The following is a 19,710-nucleotide window of genomic DNA, read 5'->3' on the forward strand; positions in this document are numbered from 1 at the left end:
TTGGTGGAGGGGGGATTTTGGTGTGGAGTTGTTTTTCAGGGGTTGGGCTTGGCCCCTTAGTTCCAGTGAAGGGAACTCTTAAGGCGTCAGCATGCCAAGGCATTTTGGACAATTTCATAATTCCAACCTTGTGGGAACAGTTTGGGGAGTAGTCCTTGGCCCCTTAGTTCCAGTATAGGGAACTCTTAAGGCATCAGCATACCAAGACATTTTGGACAACTCCATGCTCCCAACATTATGGGAACAATTTGGGGATGGCCCCTTCCTGTTCCAGCATGACTGCCAACCAGTGCACAAAGCAAGATCCATAGACATGGATGAGCGAATTTGGGGCGGAGGAACTTGACTTTCCTGCACAGAGTCCTGACCTCAACCCGATAGAACACCTTTAGTATTAAGTAGTGCGGAGACTGCGAGGCCAGTCAAGTTCCCTCACCCCAAACTCGCTCTTCCATGTCTTTATGGACCTTGCTTTGTGCAATGGTGTGCAGTCATGTTGGAACAGGAAGGAACCATCCCCTAAACTCGTCCCACTAAGTTGAGAGCATGAAATTGTCCAAAATGCTTTGTGCACTGGTCCAAATCATTTGGTGGAGGGGGGATTATGGTGTGGTGCTGTTTTTCTCCTCATGTTTTTTCCTCAAGTCTCCCCCAATCTCTGTAACACCCCAATAACTAAACAGAAGGCCATTATGAGACTGTAACCCTATTTTTACACCTTCTGCAGGCTAATGGTGTGTTGTGATGCCCCCTGGGGGGTATTAGGAAGTAAAGCCTTTAATAAGCACCAGTGCCTTCACCCAGTTGGGTTCCGTGGATAACAAGGGCCGCCCCAACTGTCAGTTACATAGATGATAATCCTCACAGTGTTGTATTTTAAGATCCACACAATGAACAGCAGTAACGAGTAACATCCAGTGAACCATCAAACTTTATTCTCCCAACAGGAACATTGATAGAGATGATTCGAGATCTCCCTTCCTCCATCTCCTTGTCAATGTGATCTCCTCAAGGTTTAACCCAATCATTTTCTGGTATAGGCAGGTCACACTTGATGACCTCATCACAAAGTACAGACGGCAGAGAAGACATAATTGAAAAAGGAAAAAAAATTGACGAGATCCCACGTCATGATACACCTCGTAAATCTACAGGTCGAGACATTATCACACTACTAAACGTTTCTCTGGGTCTTCAGTTCCTCTGAGCTACGCAAGGCGGGGATTTATTTTTTACCCAGACAGGAAGTCTCTATGGTTACATAGTTTGTGAGGTCGAAAAAAGACATCAGTCCATCCTGTTCAACCTATGATGTGTGCGTGTTTGCTGTTAACCGTACATTGTATACCCCTGTATGTTGTGGTTTTTAAGGTGCCCATCTAATAGTTTTTTGAAACTATAGATGCTCCCTGCTGATACGACTGCTTGTGGAAGAGAATTCCACATCCTTACTGCTCTGACAGTAAAGAACACCCTACGTATTTTAAGGTTAAACCGTTTTTCCTCTAGTTTTAGTGAGTGGCCACGTGTCTTATTGTATCTCCTTTCTCTGAATAGTTTGTTCCTTATGCTAGGGTCACCAGTACAGTATTTGTACATTGATATCATATCCCCCCTCAATCGTCTCTTCTCCAGTTCAGTGTTTGTAGTCTTTCCTCATAGCCGATGCTATGGAAGACAGGAAGTGATGTCAGGTACAGATAGGAAGTTATGTCAGGTATAAATAGGAAGTTCCAGGTGAGAGGTGAGTCGGGAGGAAGTAGAGAGGAGACATTGCTGGAAGTGGCAGCAGAGGAGGTAATAAGATTTTATATTCTATTTATACCCAGTAACCCTCCCCGGCATGTCCGTCCTCTTCCTCAAAAGTCACTGTGACCTCTTTTATCTCCAGCTGATGATGATACACATATATAGTGTGGAACCCATCCAGGGGCAGAACTTTCCCCCGTTTACGGGGTCGGAACATTCTCTAAGTTTTGGAGATGTGTCACCTTTCCGATCAATCACTTTCTCACCTCATCAGTGTGTACTAATGGATTATACCACTTTTATCGGCGGGGGATGGGGAGGGGGGACATATTTTATCTCCAGCAGATGATCATACGCACATAAATAATGTGGAAACCTAGATTAACTCCTTCATGGGCAGAACATTTCCCAACATATATATATATGTATATATTGACAGGAAGTCAGGTAAATCTGTGGATGTAGTCACAGACAGGAGATATATTTCCACCTGGTTTAGAAAGTTCACCAATTACTATAGGGTGTCGGCTGAAAAAGTAGCCAGGACGGCTTAAGGAAGTTGAAAGGCCTTCAGCTGTTCGGAATGAGGAAGTTAAGACCTCTATAATTTGTCCAAAGGAAGTCTATTGATTGCTGCCTCCTGACGCTGTGTGAGCTGGGGAGAGGAGGACAGTCAGATGTGTGCCTCCCGACGCTGTGTGAAGCCTGGGAGAAGGATTGCTGCCTCCTGACGCTGTGTGAAGCTGGGGAGAGGAGGACAGTCAGATGTGTGCCTCCCGACACTGTGTGAGGCATGGGAGAAGGATTACTGCCTCCTGACGCTGTGTGAAGCTGGGGAGAGGAGGACAGTCAGATGAATGCCTCCCGACGCTGTGTGAGCATGGGAGAAGACCTCCTGAAGCGATGTGTGCTGAGGAGGGTAAAAAGTGTGAAGACTACTCAAGGTGAGGTCTGGGATTGTTTCTATGTGGAAGAAATAAATTAACTGTTTGCTATGTGAAGAGACAAACAAAGGGACATGTTCAATGTAAAGAGGAAAAGGGACATGTTCAATGGACATTTGTTATGTGAAGAGAAAAGAAATGGACTATTGAGTGTCTGCTGTAGGACACTACAAAGTTTGCCCAACAGTAGGTTGGAGAAAGACTCCGTAGGTAGGTTCCTGTATGTGAGACGGTAGCCGCCCACAGTGGCAAGGATTTATTTTGTGTTTTATTTTGATGTTTTGATGCTTGCAATTGTGTGAAGAAAATTGCAAGAATAAACCAAACTGTTGTTTGCAACCACTTCTCGGCTATCTCCCTGTGTAACTAACCCCCCCAAGGGGTCATCCATACCCGCCACCAAGCTAATCTCCCACAATATATATATATATATATATATATATATATATATATATATATATATATATATAAATATATGTATATTCCCATTAACATTTATCATTCTTACCTGTCTAGGCAGAAACCTGTATAGATCACATGACCAATGAGGATGGAGGGGGGTCGGAGTCATATGACTGAGAGGATACTAAACCTCACCCTGGAGATCATCTACCTGCTGACTGGAGAGGTGAGGAGGATTCTGGGAGGTCACATGACATCACTCTTGTCTAGTCTGGTCAGTAGACCATGTTCTTATTGTAGACATGTAGATGATGTCAGATGATTGATATCGGTTTATCTTTCTCCTGATCTGTAGGATTATGTTGTAGTGAAGAAGTCTAGTGGGGAGCCAATCTCAGGAGGATGGAGCCGGACCCAGAGCCCCACCATGGTGCCTCCCCCTCATTCTCCCATACCTGAGAGGAACAAAGAGCAGAAGATCCTGGAACTGACCACCATGATGGTCCATCTGCTGACAGGAGAGGTGAGCGGTGCTGGGAATTCTGGGACATTATCCAGTAACAGACAAGGGATGTGTCTGGATGGTGACTGTATCATTGTGTGTGTCAGGTTCCTATAAGGTGTCAGGATGTCACTGTCTATTTCTCCATGGAGGAGTGGGAGTATTTAGAAGGACACAAGGATCTCTACAAGGACGTCATGATGGACAATCAGCAGATTTTGAGTTTTGTGAAGATTGTAAGAAAGGAATTTTGCCGGAATGAGAAGATATTGAACCTCACCCTGAAGATCCTCAGCCTGCTGACTGGAGGGGTGAGTCTAATGAAGGAGTTAAATCTGACTCCGCTGTATACTCGTATGTATTCAGAGTCACTTTGGGGTGGATTTACTAAAACTGGAGAGTGTAAAATTTTCGGCAGCTGTACATGGTAGCCAGTCAGGTTCTAACCTCAGCTTATTCAGTGAAGCTTTGACAAAAACCCTGTTAGTTGATTGGCTCCCATGCACAGCTGCACCAGATTTTGCATTCCCCAGTCTGCTTTAGTCCAATCAGTGAGACTTATGATTACCAGCATGCCACACCCACTGACCGCTAAATCAATGGGTAACATTGACTGGTGGGTCAGTGAGCCTTACTGGTAAAACATTAGTGACTCTATTATATGACTTCTAGAAGGAGCTATAAATCTGACCACATTGTAATCATATCATTGGATGGAGGTGGTTCTACCCCACTAAACTGGCGGTCCTTTTCCTTCGGCTAGGGAACTGTGCATGCCTCTCCCTCATCTCTGTCCCCCGGGACTGCTGCTACATCTCCTGGCACAGGGGTCCCTGCACTGTGATCCTCCAGACTCAGGATTAGGCAGTGGGAGAAAAAAGATCACTGCCACTCACTTCCTATCTGAGTCTGCTGCCCAACCCTGTCCATACTGGTCCTGCCACTTCTGCATTGGCATAGTTGGGATCTCTCCTGCTCTCCCCATTTACATTTGTATAAGTCAAAGTACCCCGTCCTCACCAGATGGAAGAAGCTCTGCCGAGTGCCTTGCTAGCAGTGACCCCTGTCCTCTGCCCTGCTGACCCCTGTCCTCCAGCCTGCTGACTCCTGTCCTATGCCCTTCTAACCCCTGTACACTGCCCTATTTACCTCTGTCTGTCTCCCCGCCTGCTGGCCACTGCCCTACTGACCCCCTGTAGACTGATTTCTATACACTCCCCTGCTGACACCCTGTATACTGCCCTGCTGACCCCTATCCTCCACCCTGCTAACCCCCTGTATACTGTTCTGCTGACCCTTGGACACTGCCCTACTGATTTCTGTACACTCCCCTGCTGACCTCCTATCCTTTTCCCTGCTGACCCCTGTCCTCTACCCTACTGACCCCTGTACACTGCTTTACCGATTCTTGTACACTCCCCTGCTGACCTCCCATCATTAGCCCTGCTGAACCCTCTGTACACTGCACTGCTGACCTCTATCCTCCACCCCCTAACTCCTGTCCTATGCCATTCTAACCACTGTACACTACCCTGCTTAACCCTGTACACCGCCCTACTGACTCCTATCCTCCGTCCTGCTGACCCGTGTGCCCTACCATACTGACTCCTGTCCTCCACCCTGCTGACCCCTGTACACCGCCCTACTGACTCCTATCCTCACCCTGCTAACCCCTGTACACCTCCCTACTGACTCCTATCCTCACCCTGCTAACCCCTGTACACCGCCCTACTGACTCCTATCCTCACCCTGCTAACCCCTGTACACCGCCCTACTGACTCCTATCCTCACCCTGCTAACCCCTGTACACCGCCCTACTGACTCCTATCCTCTCGTCCTACTGAACCCTGTACACTGTCCTACTGACTCCTATCCTCACCCTGCTAACCCCTGTACACCGCCCTACTGACTCCTATCCTCACCCTGCTAACCCCTGTACACCGCCCTACTGACTCCTATCCTCACCCTGCTAACCCCTGTACACCGCCCTACTGACTCCTATCCTCACCCTGCTAACCCCTGTACACCGCCCTACTGACTCCTATCCTCACCCTGCTAACCCCTGTACACTGCCCTACTGACTCTTATCCTCTCATCCTACTGAACCCTGTACACTGTCCTACTGACTCCTGTCCTCTGTCCTGCTGACCCCTGTACACTGTCCTACCGATTCTTGTACACTCCTCTGCTGATCTCCTATGCTTTGCCCTGCTGACCCTGTACACTGTCCCAAAACGAATACACTACCATAGAAACTGCTAATCCCATCCTGTGCCCTACTGACCCCCTGTACACTGTCTGCTGACCTCCCATCCTTTGCTCTGCTATCCCCATCCTCTTCTCTTTTTACTGCACCCCCACATCAGACAGTCTAGATCCGGCCCGGAGAGTGATATTTATTTTTGTAAAATACAGAACTGTACAGTAATAATGAAGAAATCTACTAAAGATGAGACAAGAAGGAGCTCTCATAATATGACCACAAGATCCTCGAGAATCCAGAATCCCATCATCATCCCCCGACCGCCATCCCTGATCCCTACAAGACACAACATGCAGAAGATTCTAGAAGTCACCAAGAAGATGATGGAGCTGCTGACAGGAGAGGTGAGCGGTGCTGGGAATTCTGGGACATTATCCAGTAACAGACAAGGGATGTGTCTGGATGGTGACTGTATCATTGTGTGTGTCAGGTTCCTATAAGGTGTCAGGATGTCACTGTCTATTTCTCCATGGAGGAGTGGGAGTATTTAGAAGGACACAAGGATCTCTACAAGGACGTCATGATGGAGAATCAGCCGCCCCTCACATCACCGGGTAAGAGGAGACTTTATTGTAAAGGAGAGAGCAGTACGGAGGATCCACCTAGATCTCCCATCATCTGATAAACACATAGAAACAATGTATTCAGTCAGTGTGTGTGTTTCCTACAGATGGATCCAGTAATGGGAACCCACCAGAGAGATGTCCCCGTCCTCTGTATTCCCGGGATTCCACACAGGAAGGTCACACCATCCCTCACCATCATCAGGTAGATGAGGAACAATCACTGATAGTATCATTAGGATCTGTACATTATCTGCATTGTTACCATTGATGTCATTTTTATTATATATTCAGAGTGGAAACCTGAGAGATTCTAAAGTTGAAGTTAAAGAAGAGATAAAAGAGGAGGATGATGAGGATGGGGTGATGGAGGAGACACACAAAGATCTGTACCAGGACACCATGGTGGAGTCATCCAAGATGTTTTCTTGTACTGAGTGCGGGAAGTATTACCATTATAAATCCAAACTTAATCTTCATAAAATAACTCACACGGGAGAGAAGCCATATTTGTGCCCTGAGTGTGGGAAATGTTTTGCAGATAAGTCCAATCTTTCTAAACATCAGGGATCTCACGCAGATGAGAAGCCATATTCCTGTCCTGAGTGTGGGAAATGCTTTGTACAAAAGTCAAAACTTTTTAAACATCAGAGTTCTCAGATCGGGAATAGTCCAGGAGAAAACTTGGCGACCTCCAATGTCCATCCGGCACCACACAGTTTAGATGGACCATCATATTCCTCTTATCCTGAGGAACCTCAGACTGTGAGGGACAGTGCGGGACCATCGTATTCCTCTAATCCTGAGGAACCTCAGACTGTGAGGGACAGTGCCGGACCATCGTATTCCTCTTATCCTGAGGAACCTCAGACTGTGAGGGACAGTGCCGGACCATCGTATTCCTCTTATCCTGAGGAACTTCAGACTGTGAGGGACGGTGCCGGACCATCGTATTCCTCTTATCCTGAGGAACTTCAGACTGTGAGGGACAGTGCCGGACCATCGTATTCCTCTTATCCTGAGGAACTTCAGACTGTGAGGGACAGTGCCGGACCATCGTATTCCTCTTATCCTGAAGAACTTCAGACTGTGAGGGACAGTGCCACCCTTCCAACACACAAGAGATTTTCCTGTACTGAGTGTGGAAAGTATTTCCACTTCAAGTCCCGTCTTAATTTGCATAAACGGTCTCACACAGGGGAGAAGGTGTGTTCATGCCCTGAGTGTGGGAAATGTTTTTCACAGAAGTCTTCTCTTGCCATTCACATGAGGTCTCACACAGGGGAGAAGCCACATTCCTGCCCTGAGTGCGGGAAATGTTTTGTCATAAAATCAGACTTGGATAAACACCTGCCATCTCACACGGGCGAAAAGCCGTATTCCTGTCCTGAGTGCGGAAAATGCTTTTCACATAAGTCCACTCTAGTCAAGCATCAGAGATTACACACGGGTGAGAATCTAAATTTCTGTCCTGAGTGCGGGAAATGTTTTGCTGCTAAATCAGAATTAGATGAACACCAAACAACTCACACTGGTGAGAAGCCGTATTCCTGCCCTGATTGCGGAAAATGTTTTTCAAGGAAGTTTACTCTTTCCATACATCAGAGGTTGCACACGGGGGAAAAGCCGTATTCCTGCCCTGAGTGCGGGAAATGTTTTTCACGGAAGTTTAGCCTTTCCATACATCAAACATTGCACACGGGTGAAAAGTTGCATTTCTGTCCTGAGTGTGGGAAAGGTTTTTCACAGAAGTCCTCTCTTTCCACACATCAGAGAATGCACACGGGGGAGAAGCTGTATTGCTGCCCTGAGTGTGAGAAATGTTTTTTTAAGAAATCCTCTCTTTCCGCACATCTGAGCTTACACACGGGGGACAAGCCGTTTTCCTGTCCTGAGTGCGGTAAATGTTTTTCACAGAAGTCCTATCTTTCCGCGCATCAGAAACTGCACACAGGAGAGAGGCTCTATTCCTGCCCTGAGTGCGGGAAATGTTTTTTAAAGCAGTCCATCCTTTCCGCACACCTAAGACTGCACACGGGCGAGAAGCCATATTCCTGTCCTGAGTGTGGGAAATGTGTTTCACATAAATCCTCTCTTACCACTCATCAGAGACTGCACACGGGTGAGAAGCGGTATTCCTGTCCTGAGTGCGGGAAATGTTTTGCACAGAAGTCCTATCTTTCCAGACATCAGAAGTCTCACTCAAGAGAGAAGCCACGTTCCTGACCTGGGTGCGGAAATTCATCTCCATGGAAATCAAATATTAGATAACACTACACATGGGAGAGAAGTTGTATTCCTGGCATGAGTGTGGAAAATGTTTTGCACAGAAGTCCGCTCTTTCTAGACATCACAGATCTCACATGGGGGCAGAAGTCATATTCCTGTCCGGCGTGCGGGAAATATTTTGCACAGAAGCCCTATCTCTCCAGACATCCGAAATCTCATTCAAGAGAGAAGCCACGTTCCTGACCTGGGTGCGGAAATTAGTCTCCATGGAAATTAAATTACAGAGAGAGAGAGAAGTAATTTTCCTGTCCTGAGTGCGGGAAATGTTTTCATAGTGAGTGCCACCTGCTGGATGAAAGTGGCAAATATGAAATTTTTTAATGAGACATTGCATATTTACCTGATAAAATTGCAAACATATTAACAATGTTTATTTTTCTTATTATCACACAAATTGATATTAAAGTATACAGGATATTTTCAGTACGATGATATTCTTTGTAAGGTGATTGATTAAAGCGTACCTTCAGATTTTAGTTTTAATTATTCTTGTGCCTCAGAGTTTTTATTTTTCCATACTTTTTGGAACAGCCGACTCTCCCCCTTCTTATAAACCTCAGGACGTCTGTAGTAGACTCCAATTATAAGTCCATCACTTCATAGATCCATCTATCATTCCTCCCATAATTCCTCCTCCGCACCATCACCACCTCCAACCACAAGATCCTCTTTCTTCCTCACTTTCACATCACATCTAACATAGAGAAACCCTCCTCCATCTTTTCTATGTCCCGTGTCCCTCTAAACAAGAGGATCGGCATGAATGCAGACAGCCCAGTCTTGTGAGGGATCAAGCCGTGTTTCTGGAACACCAACTACATTCTCCTTCCCATCTATAATTCCTCCCGTAATTCCTCCTCCGCACCATCACCACCTCCAACCACAAGATCATCTTTCTTCCTCACTTTCACATCTCATCTAACATAGAGAAACCCTCCTCCATCTTTTCTATGTCCCGTGTCCCTCTAAACAAGAGGATCGGCATAAATGCAGACAGCCCAGTCTTGTGAGGAGTGAAGCCGTGTTTCTGGAACACCAACACACATCTCCAACCACAAGATCATCTTTCTTCCTTACTTTCACATCCCATCTAACATAGAGAAACCCTCCTCCATCTTTTCCATATCCCGTGTCCCTCTAAACAAGAGGATCAGCATGAATACAAACAGCCAAGTCTTGTGAGGAGTGAAGCCATGTTTCTGGAACACCAACCACATCCCCAACCACAAGATAATCTTTCTTCCTCACTTTCACATCTCATCTAACATAGAGAAACTCCCCTCCATCTTTTCTATGTCCCGTGTCCCTCTAAACGAAAGGATCACCATGAATGCAAACAGCCCAGTCTTGTGAGGAGTCAAGCCGTGTTTCTGGAACACCAGCCACAAGATAATCGTTCTTCCTCACTTTTTATGCCACATCTAACATAGAGAAATTCCCCTCCATCTTTTCTATGTCCCGTGTCCCTCTAAACAAGAGGATCAGCATGAATACAAACAGCCCAGTCTTTTGAGGAGTCAAGCCATGTTTCTGGAACACCAACTACATACTCATTCCCTTCTGTCATTCCTCCTCCACACCATCACCACCTCCTATCACAAGATCATCTTTCTTCCTCACTTTCATATCACATCTAAAATAAAGAAACCCTCCTCCATCTTTTCTATGTTCCGTGTCCCTCTAAACAAGAGGATCAGCATAAATACAGACAGCCCAGCGCCGTGAGGAGTCAACCCGTGTTTCTGGAACACCAATTACATTTTCATTTCCATCTATCATTCCCCCCGTAATTCCCCCTTTCGCACCATCACCACCTCCAACCACAGGATCATCTTTCTTCATCACTTTCACATCCCATCTAACATAGAGAAAACCCCCTCCATCTATTCTATGTCCTGTGTCCCTCTTAAACCAGGGATCTTCAAACTACAGCCCCCCAGCTGTTGCAGAACTACAAGTCCAATGAGGCATTGTAAAACTCTGACATTCACAGACTTTGCTAGGCATGATGGGAAATGTAGTTCCTGAACAATTGGAGTGCCATAGTTTGAAGCTCTTGCTCTAAACAAGAGGATCAGCATGAAAACAAAAAGCCCAGTCTTGTGAGGAGTCAAGCTGTGTTTCTGTAACACCAACTACATTCTCATTCCCATCTATCATTCCTCCCATAATTCCTCCTCCACATCATCACCACTTCCAACCACAAGATCATCTTTCTTCCTCACTTTCACATCACATCTAACATAGAAAAACCCCCTCCATCTTTTCTATGTACCGTGTCCCTCTAAACAAGAGGATCAGCATGAATACAGACAGCCCAGTCTTTTGAGGAGTCAAGCCGTGTTTCTAGAACACCAACTACATTCTCATTCCCATCTATCATTCCTCCCGTAATTCCTCCTCCGCACCATCACCACCTCCAACCACAAGATCATCTTTCTTCCTCATTTTCACATCACATCACATCATCACACAATCCTCCTTGATCTTTTCTATGTCCCGTGTGTTGGCTATTGATTGGGTTTTCCTTGATGACCAGTAGAGGGCCTCAGTCAGCGCTGGGAACCTGAAGTGACCACTCGAACACGCAGTTAGTTATCACATCAATTCCGAAGTTTATTTTAAGCCACTTGCTCTTTTATAGAGGTAATGACGTAGTAGATGTAAAGGCTTTCAACAAATCACAGTAATCAAAAGACATCGGTAGAGGTATCTTAACCAATAATATCATTACAGCGTATGAGTTGGCAATAAGGCAAAAGCATGGACATCGCAAGATATTGAATATTAATAATTAGCAAACGGCAGAGTCTAAAATCCACTATTCTGCAGCTTTCAGGTCAAACTGACTCTATAAGTCAATATCGGCCTATTGACATAAGCCTTGCCAAGTTATCAGTAACTTATGAAATGAGACAAATACCCTGCTTTCTGTAAAGTGAATTTTGACTATTTTTTTGTGAGGTGAAATGTTTCTGATTTAACCCCTACCTCTCCTCACACCGTGTCCCTCTAAACAAGATGATCAGCATGAATACAAACAGCCCAGTCTTGTGAGGAGTCAAGCCATGATTCTGCAACACCAACTAAGTGATGGGTTTTCCCAAACAATGTTTTTAACTCCTTATTAACTGAAGTCTCAAGGTGTCTTCAGTAGACTCCAATGATAAGTCCATCAGTTCATAGACCCATATATCATTCCACCCGTAATTTCTCCTCCACACCATCACCACCTCCAACCACAAAGATCATCTTTATTAGATCACATCTAACATAGAGAACCCCCCCCCCATCTTTTCTATGTCCTGTGTCCCTCTAAATAAGAAGGTTCAGCATGAATACAAACAGCCCAGTCTTGTGAGGAGTCAAGCCGTGATTCTGGAACACCGACTAAACGATGGGTTTTCCCAAACAATGGTATTAACTCGTTATTAACTGAAGTCTCAAGGTGTCTTCAGTATACTCCTATGATAAGTCCATCAGTTCATAGACCCATATATCATTCCACCCGTAATTCCTCCTCTCTGTCTTGTGAGGAGTCAAGCTGTGTTTCTGGAACACCAACTACATTCTCATCACTGAAAATATCAAACTCTCCCATTCTGCTTGCCGTGTTTCTGGATTTTGCCTGTTTAGTTACAATATTATTTTGTGACATATTTTGATTGTATATGTATTAGGAATAAGCTGCACAACCGTGAGTTAAACCCAACTGTTTTCCGTTCACTGCTAAATAGCTAGATTGGGTTATTTTTCCCACCTGAACCTACGCTTTCTATATTACTACTGCCACTAAAGGACATCTTCCCCTTTTAGGATGCCATTGGTTGCTTCTTTTTTCTATATTCTAATAGGTTTATCTGTAATCTAGATGTTCTCTCAATGAATGTGTAACTGTTTATTGGGTGCAGTATGTGGATTCGTCACCATGTATGGGGTCACTATTTAGTTTGTTCATTTAAAGTAAAGACTTGGAACACTTGAATACACTAGAATAAAAAACGGCATGAGGACTTCCCTCCAGAGACACAAAGAAACAAGGTGTTGGTTGTGCTTCATAGCATTGCTTTACCTCCCCAAAGTAAAGCCTGTCCTCATTCCTTCTCCTCCAAAATGAGGTCTTTGCCCCATTTTTTGTGCCACCACAGGCATGTGTCCAAACATCTGGTGGCAGCCATGGGATCACAGAGTGTACTGTTTTTATGGTTATTACCTTTGTCTGGATTGAGGAACTTTGGATTCTTGGGGCTCTTCCAGTGTGTTCATGAATTGGCCACATTACCTTGTCCCTGTACTCCCTGTACCCCTGTTTATGACACTGTAGTACATTAAACATTTTATTGACCACAGAATTCGGACGTCCTTTGGCTCTATCGCCTTGAAGCCAGACTGGCTCCATCAGCACAATCAAACACTATCAGACCTGACTTACCATGGACTCTCTTTAAACTCACCTCTTTTCTCTCCTTTTATCTTCAAGGGCTGTTATGGTTAGTATATTACAAAGACTTCAGCCTATTTGACATCATTGGAACCCAATTCCATTCCTTTAGTGGTTATATCAGGGGAAAAAAAAACATCAACAACAATATTGTAATTATTTCTTCTACTAAGTCTATAAGATTTATGTTTGAGATATATGCAATTCACTGTCTAGACCAGTATTTCGTGGAACCCTAGGGTTCCTCCTGAGGTTGCTAGGAGTTCCTTGAGTGTTTGGGAATTTCTGCCTCTCAGATAAGTTTCCAACGGCACCATTGTTCCTTTTAGCTATCTGTAAGGGGGTAATTCTTTTTTTTTCTTCCCAATGATGACAAGAGTAAGGAGCATTCTTCCCACTGACTGTCGCACTAATGTGTCATGAGTTGTAGATTTTTTATTTTTAGCAGGGGATCCCCGAGACCAGAAATTTATTTCAAGGGTTCCTCTGTGTTGAAAAGGTTGAGAAAGGCTGATCTAGACGATATCTTGCAACGCCATGTACCAGTTTTAAAAAATAAAAATTGTGACAAGGTCACAACCTCCAGGCTTCCCATGGGGACTCCTCTCAAAGCACCTCCCCAGTTCTCAAGAGCTTGCAGACTGGTGTAAATATTCTGGAGGTGACATGCTTGCCCATCGCCTGGTGTGGTGAGTTTTAGATGGTGGTGGGTGTTCTCGAAATCTATTTTGAATACTATACTACGAGACGTTTTTCGGGCGGCAGTTCCACTGAGCTCCACAAGGCATTGATCTCACTTCACCAGACAGGAAGTGATGTCAGGTACAGACAGGAAGTGATGCCAGGTATAAATAGGAAGTTCCGGGTGAAAGGTGAATTGGGAGGAAGTAGATAGGAGACATTGCTCGAAGTGGCAAAAGAGGAGGTAATAAGATCTTATTTTCTATTTACACCCAGTAACCCCCCTCCCCCCGTCATGTCCGTCCTCTTCTCCATAGTCACTGTGACCTCTTTTATCTCCAGCAGATGATGATACACACATATATAGTGTGGAAACCTAGATTAACCCCTTCAGGGTCAGAACATTCCCCCAATTACGGGGTCGGAACATTCTCTTCATTTTGGAGATGTGTCACTTTTCCCACCAATCACCTTCTCACCTTATCAGTTTATACTAACGGATTATACCACTTTTATCAAGGGATGGGGTTGGAGGTTATTTAGGGGGGATTTTGTTGCATAATAGGCACGGAGATGTCGGAAAAATAACATGGGGAGGGGGAGCGGGCACTGCCAAGGGAATCATGTACCATTGCAAAAATAAATAAAATTCCATTCGGCCAGGAGCAGCAATTTTTTATTTTTTTTAATGCTTAAAGTAAAATAATAAAAATGTCCAATTCCTTTAAATAACATGCCTGGTCTGGATTAGGGCCCTTATCCTGCCTGTAAGGGGGCATCTCCCTGATGAACAGAAAGAGCTGAAGCAGCACCAACATATACAAAGGAAAATTGCCAGCAAATTACATCTCATTGTTGGCTTCTTTGCTTTAAAAAGGAGGACCGCTAGAAAAGACACAAGGATCTCTACAAGGACGTCATGATGGAGAATCAGCCGCCCCTCACATCACCAGGTAAGAGGAGACTTTACTGTAAAGGAGAGAGCAGTACGGAGGGTCCACCTAGACCCCCCATCATCTGATAAACACATAGAAACAATGTATTCAGTCAGTGTGTGTGTTTCCTACAGATGGATCCAGTAATGGGAACCCACCAGAGAGATGTCCCCGTCCTCTGTATTCCCGGGATTCCACACAGGAAGGTCACACCATCCCTCACCATCATCAGGTAGATGATTATCAATCACTAGTGGTAAAAATTTCTACACAAGCATATTTATTACAATGTTTTTTTTTTTTATTTTATATTTAGAGTGGAAACTTCGGGGATTTTAATATTGTTGTTAAAGAAGAGTATAAAGAGGAAGATGAGGAGTATGGAGTGATGGAGGAATTTTCTGAAGGACACAAGGATATGATGGAGCCACCTAATACCAGGAACCCACCAGAGAGATGTCCCCGTCCTCTGTATTCCCGGGATTCCACACAGGAAGGTCACACCATCCCTCACCATCATCAGGTAGATGAGGAACAATCACTGATACTATCATAAGGATCTGTACATTATCTGCATTGTTACCATTTTTTTATATTATTATTATAAATTCAGAGTGGATATCGGAATGATCTTAAAATCATTGTTAAAGAAGAGATAAAAGAGGAGAATGATGAAGATGGGGTGATGGAGGAGTCACACAAAGATCTGTACCAGGACACCATGGTGGAGTCATCCAGCTACAGGAACCCACCAGAGAGATGTCCCCGTCCTCTGTATTCCCGGGATTCCACACAGGAAGATCACACCATCCCTCACCATGATCAGGTAGGTGAGGTAGAACATGAAACCGATCACTGAGATGATGAGGCTGCTTTAGGAGATGATAAAACAAAAGTATGGATAAAACACTAGGGAACAACTGGATCATCTGTCCATTTGTAAGGGAATAATAGTGATCCAAGAATTAATCTAACCGATGATGTACTAATGCTTCAACTTGATTCTTGTTGGTGGGGCATGGCCAATTTTGGATGGCCTCAACTTTGTCTCCCTGGGGTTCTGTTATACCCCTTCCAATGGTATACCCCAGATATATTGCCCCTTCTAGCAAAATGGTATTCTTTTTAGGATTTGCTGTAAATGTATCATCCCATATAGTGTTTAACATAGTTGGCAAAATGAGAGGCCCGATCTAGACTATGGGTGATCACATTATCCAGTGAGCAGCAGCATACTTTTGATTGTCCGAATTGTCCTACTCATCAGCCTTTGAAAGGTTGTTGGAGCGTTCTGTAACCCTAAGGCCATTCTCTAATACCAAAACACCCCATTGGGAGTTACAAATGCTGTTTTTTTTCTTGGCTGACTCGAAGATTCAATATTCAAAAAAGGGCCAAAATATATATCTGGGAACCAAAGATCAGCCAGTCTAACATCGATAGTATGTAAATTATTGGAGGGGATGATAAGGGACTATCCAAGAATTTACTGATGAATACAGTATCATTAGTAGGACTCAGCATGCGTTTATGAATGGTTGTTCTTGCCAAACCAATCTGTTAACATTTCACAAGGAAGTGAGCTGCCATAATGCTGATGGATGTGGTGTATCTGAATTTTGCAAAAGTATTCAATACATTCTCCCATAAGCGCTTATTTACAAACTGAGATCTGTAGGCATGGACCATAGGATTTGTACATGGATAGAAAACTGGTTACTGGGGGCGTGTCCAAAGGACGGAGATAAATAGCGTGTACTCAGAATGGTCTGAATTGGTAAATGGGGTCCCCCAAGGCTCTGTCCCGGGACCAGTTCTTTGTAAAAAAAAATTTTCATAAATGATATAGAGGTCAGTATAATTAGCTCGATCTCAGTGTTTGCTGATGAGACAAAAATAAGCAGGGCCATAACCTTACATCGGGTTATAGAAACTTTATAAGAGGACCTCAATAAATTAATGAGTTGGGCAACTACATGGCAAATGAGGTTTTATGTTGAAAAATGTAAAGTAATGCACTTGGGGGCTAAAAAATGTGAACGCCAGTTACTCGCTAGGGGGAGAACCTCTGAAAAAAATCGAAGATGGAGAAGGATCTAGTAGAAGAAAGACTCCGCAATAGCATGCAATGCCAAGCTACAGCAAGCAAATCCAGCATAGCATTAAAAAGGGATATACTCCAGAGATAAAACTATAATCTTGCCACTTTACAAAGCTCTGGTTCAGACACATCTGGAGTATGCCCTCCAGTTCTGGTCACTAGTCCTCAAGAAGGATGTACTGTAACTGGAGAGAGAGTCCAGAAAAGGGCAACAAAGCTAATAAAGTGACTGGAGGCCCTTGGTTGCGAGGAACGACTACAAGCACTAAATTTATTCTTTCTGGAGAAGAGATGCTTGAGAGAAGATATGATAGCGATCTACAAATACCTCAATGGTGATCCCAGCGTAGGAATAAACTATTCAGTCTCTGGGAGTGTAAGAAGACAAGTGGCCACACAATGAGACTGGAGGAGAAACGGTTTAACCTTAAGCTGTGTAGGGAGTTTTTCACTGTCAGGGTGGTAAGGATGTGGAACTCACTTCCACAATTGGTGGTGTCAGCAGGAAGTATTGATAGTTTTAAAAAAACCTTGGAGGTGCATCTTAGAGAGCACATTATACAGGGATACGGGAACTGATTATGAACACGCACACCTACACAGGTTGAACTGGATGGGCTGGTGTATTTATTCAACCTTACCAACTATTTAACTATGAAGAGCGGAATCTGCCAATAAGTTTGGTCAAATCCAATGTGGCCATATATTGGGCCAATAATCTTTAGTCAAGTCCAACGTGGTCATACTTTATATTGCGCCAATAAGCTTTGGTCAAGTCCAATGTGGCCATATATTGGGCCAATAAGCTTTTGTCCAATCCAGCGTGGTATCTCTGCTCTTTCTGTAACAGCTATTCCCTATGGTGGGCCTCGGCTTGTTCTTGCGCTTGCTGCTGGGCTGCAAGATTCTGTTTCTGGGCTTGTTGTTGAGCTGCAAAGCTCTGTTGCAACTGCTTCTTCGCCTCCTGTCAGAACTCCTGTATGCTGCAAGGATTGTTGCAATTGCGCATTTGTTTACAGTTGCCCTTCCATTTACGTCCGTAAATCAAACCCGATGTATAAACCTACAAGATGATGTTTTCTATGTGGTCCCAGAACGTTAAAGCTTATACTATGAATATGTTATTTTCAATCACTTTCTTGGTTTAGGGTGAAGATCTGATAGATATAAAAATTGAGGTTAAAGCAGAAGAAGAAGAAGAGACGTATGTGAGGGATGATCAGCAGTCTATGGAGGAGGATGGAATAACGGGGACATTTATAGAGGAGGACACTCCTACACAGATCAGCACAGGTGGGTAAACAACACTAAATATATTCTTTTGTTCATACTGCTCAATGATTGGTCCAGAGTTGGGTGAGTGATCACTCAGGATGATCAGCATGTCTATGGAGGAGGATGGAATAACGGGGACATTTATAGAGGAGGACACTCCTACAGAGATCAGCATAGGTGGGTCAACAATACTAAATATATTCTTTTGTTCATACTGATTAATGATTGGTCCAGAGTTGGGTGAGGACTGAGTGATTATTCAGAATGATCAGCAGTCTATGGAGGAGGATGGAATAACGGGGACATTTATAGAGGAGGACACTCCTACAGAGATCAGCACAGGTGGGTCATTAACACTAAATACATTCCTCCACCCATACTGCTCACTGATTGGTCCAGAGTAGGGCCCTGTACTGAAAGAGAAATGAGGGCTGCCATGGCTACACTTCCTTCTGAAAGTATTATTGGTCTGGCTGTTATGTGTCCTTAAAATTTTGAACCTTTGTCAGAAGATAATGAGCGATGAGTCAATAGCTCAAAAATGGTGGCCTTCAGGAGAAGTCCTAAATCAGGGCCAGGTTCCTCATTCTTTTGACTTCTGGTAGGACTCAGTTCTGCTGTTATGAATGATTATAGGAAGGAAGCATCTTGTGTTATCAAGATAATAATGAATGGAAGAGGGGTGGAGAGTCTCCTCCCAAAATCCCTACACCACTGCCAATCCTATAAAGTACAGTTTTCGTTGGATCTATCACAGACAAGAGCAGGGGTCCCAAACTGGTGGTCCTCCAGCTGATGCAGAGCTACAAGAAGATAAAATAAAGTAGAAGAGCGCACGACCACCCCGGCATAACACCGTTTATTGGGATGAAAGTTAAAACAGTTAATAAAACACTCACATGGAACAGATGAATGTGGGCACATCGATATATCAATAAGCCCAGGACGTCGGCAGCTTCCTGTAGTGTATGACCGCATTGCCACACTCACCGTCCAGGTGCACTCTGCCTCCTGTGAACCAAGACTCCCGGAGGCCTCCGTCTCAGGGTCAGCCGATCGGAGTGCGCATGCGCCCGGACCGGCCGGCGTCGCGCATGCGCCAGAAGACGGGAAGGAGAGTAGTCAAAGCCACAACCAGAGGAGCTTCAGAGGGGCTTCAAAGGAACAGCCCCCCAACGTCACTTCATCACAGGGGGTTGCTATGACTACGCGTTTTGGAGGTGTGGCCTCCTTCTTCAGGTCCTGCCCTTACTGGTGCCCCTCCACCTTAGATATGAGAGCAACCTAATTCCTCACTCATATTTTAAAGGGGAACAGACATAATAATACCACTAATGGGAAAAACAACCCCAGCAGGAGTCAGAATAAGGCAACCATATACAAGTTTAAAAAGTATTGAGTATTAAATATTAAAAATTAAAAATCAACAGAATTGGTTACAAAAAAAAAAAAAAGGGACAGAAGGGGATGGGGGGGGGGGGGAATAATACAAAAATATTTTATTCACAAGGTTATATCAAAGTGTTGACTTCCAACTCCTTATTCAAACCCTCGGGGGACATGGA

At 44.4% G+C, this 19,710-nt stretch overlaps 4 protein-coding genes across 4 annotated transcripts in view; all 4 read left to right on the forward strand.

Annotated features, from left to right (window-relative positions):
* LOC309562616 (uncharacterized protein) overlaps positions 1-19,710 on the forward strand; it is a 679,009-nt gene that overhangs the window by 492,339 nt on the left and 166,960 nt on the right.
* On the forward strand, positions 3,219-6,968 carry LOC309564124 (uncharacterized protein; the record flags this gene model as incomplete). The annotated part of the gene is made up of 8 exons (XM_082268753.1): positions 3,219-3,369; positions 3,451-3,618; positions 3,705-3,908; positions 6,013-6,204; positions 6,291-6,414; positions 6,531-6,628; positions 6,718-6,869; positions 6,965-6,968. Exons 1-8 carry the CDS (start codon positions 3,244-3,246, stop codon positions 6,966-6,968), a joined length of 1,068 nt encoding a protein of 355 aa, XP_082124879.1. The 5' UTR covers positions 3,219-3,243.
* Positions 7,549-8,780, forward strand: LOC309562834 (uncharacterized protein). The gene has a single exon (XM_082267149.1). The coding sequence runs from the start codon at positions 7,690-7,692 to the stop codon at positions 8,647-8,649; it is 960 nt and encodes a 319-aa protein (XP_082123275.1). The 5' UTR covers positions 7,549-7,689; the 3' UTR covers positions 8,650-8,780.
* The window catches only part of LOC309562739 (uncharacterized protein), a 102,765-nt gene continuing 98,473 nt past the window's right edge, over positions 15,419-19,710 (forward strand). The window contains exon 1 of the mRNA XM_082267027.1: positions 15,419-15,595. Within this exon, the coding sequence (XP_082123153.1) occupies positions 15,455-15,595 (141 nt within the window). The 5' untranslated portion in view covers positions 15,419-15,454. The remainder of the gene's footprint in view (positions 15,596-19,710) is intronic.

The sequence above is a fragment of the Pelophylax lessonae genome (genome assembly GCF_965119305.1).
Source record: "Pelophylax lessonae genome assembly, chromosome: 9".
NCBI classification, from domain to species: Eukaryota; Metazoa; Chordata; class Amphibia; order Anura; family Ranidae; genus Pelophylax; species Pelophylax lessonae.

Bases quoted from the DNA above. Each gene is read 5' to 3' on its own strand.
- LOC309562834 (XM_082267149.1), top strand. From the start codon at position 7,690: ATGAGGTCTCACACAGGGGAGAAGCCACATTCCTGCCCTGAGTGCGGG.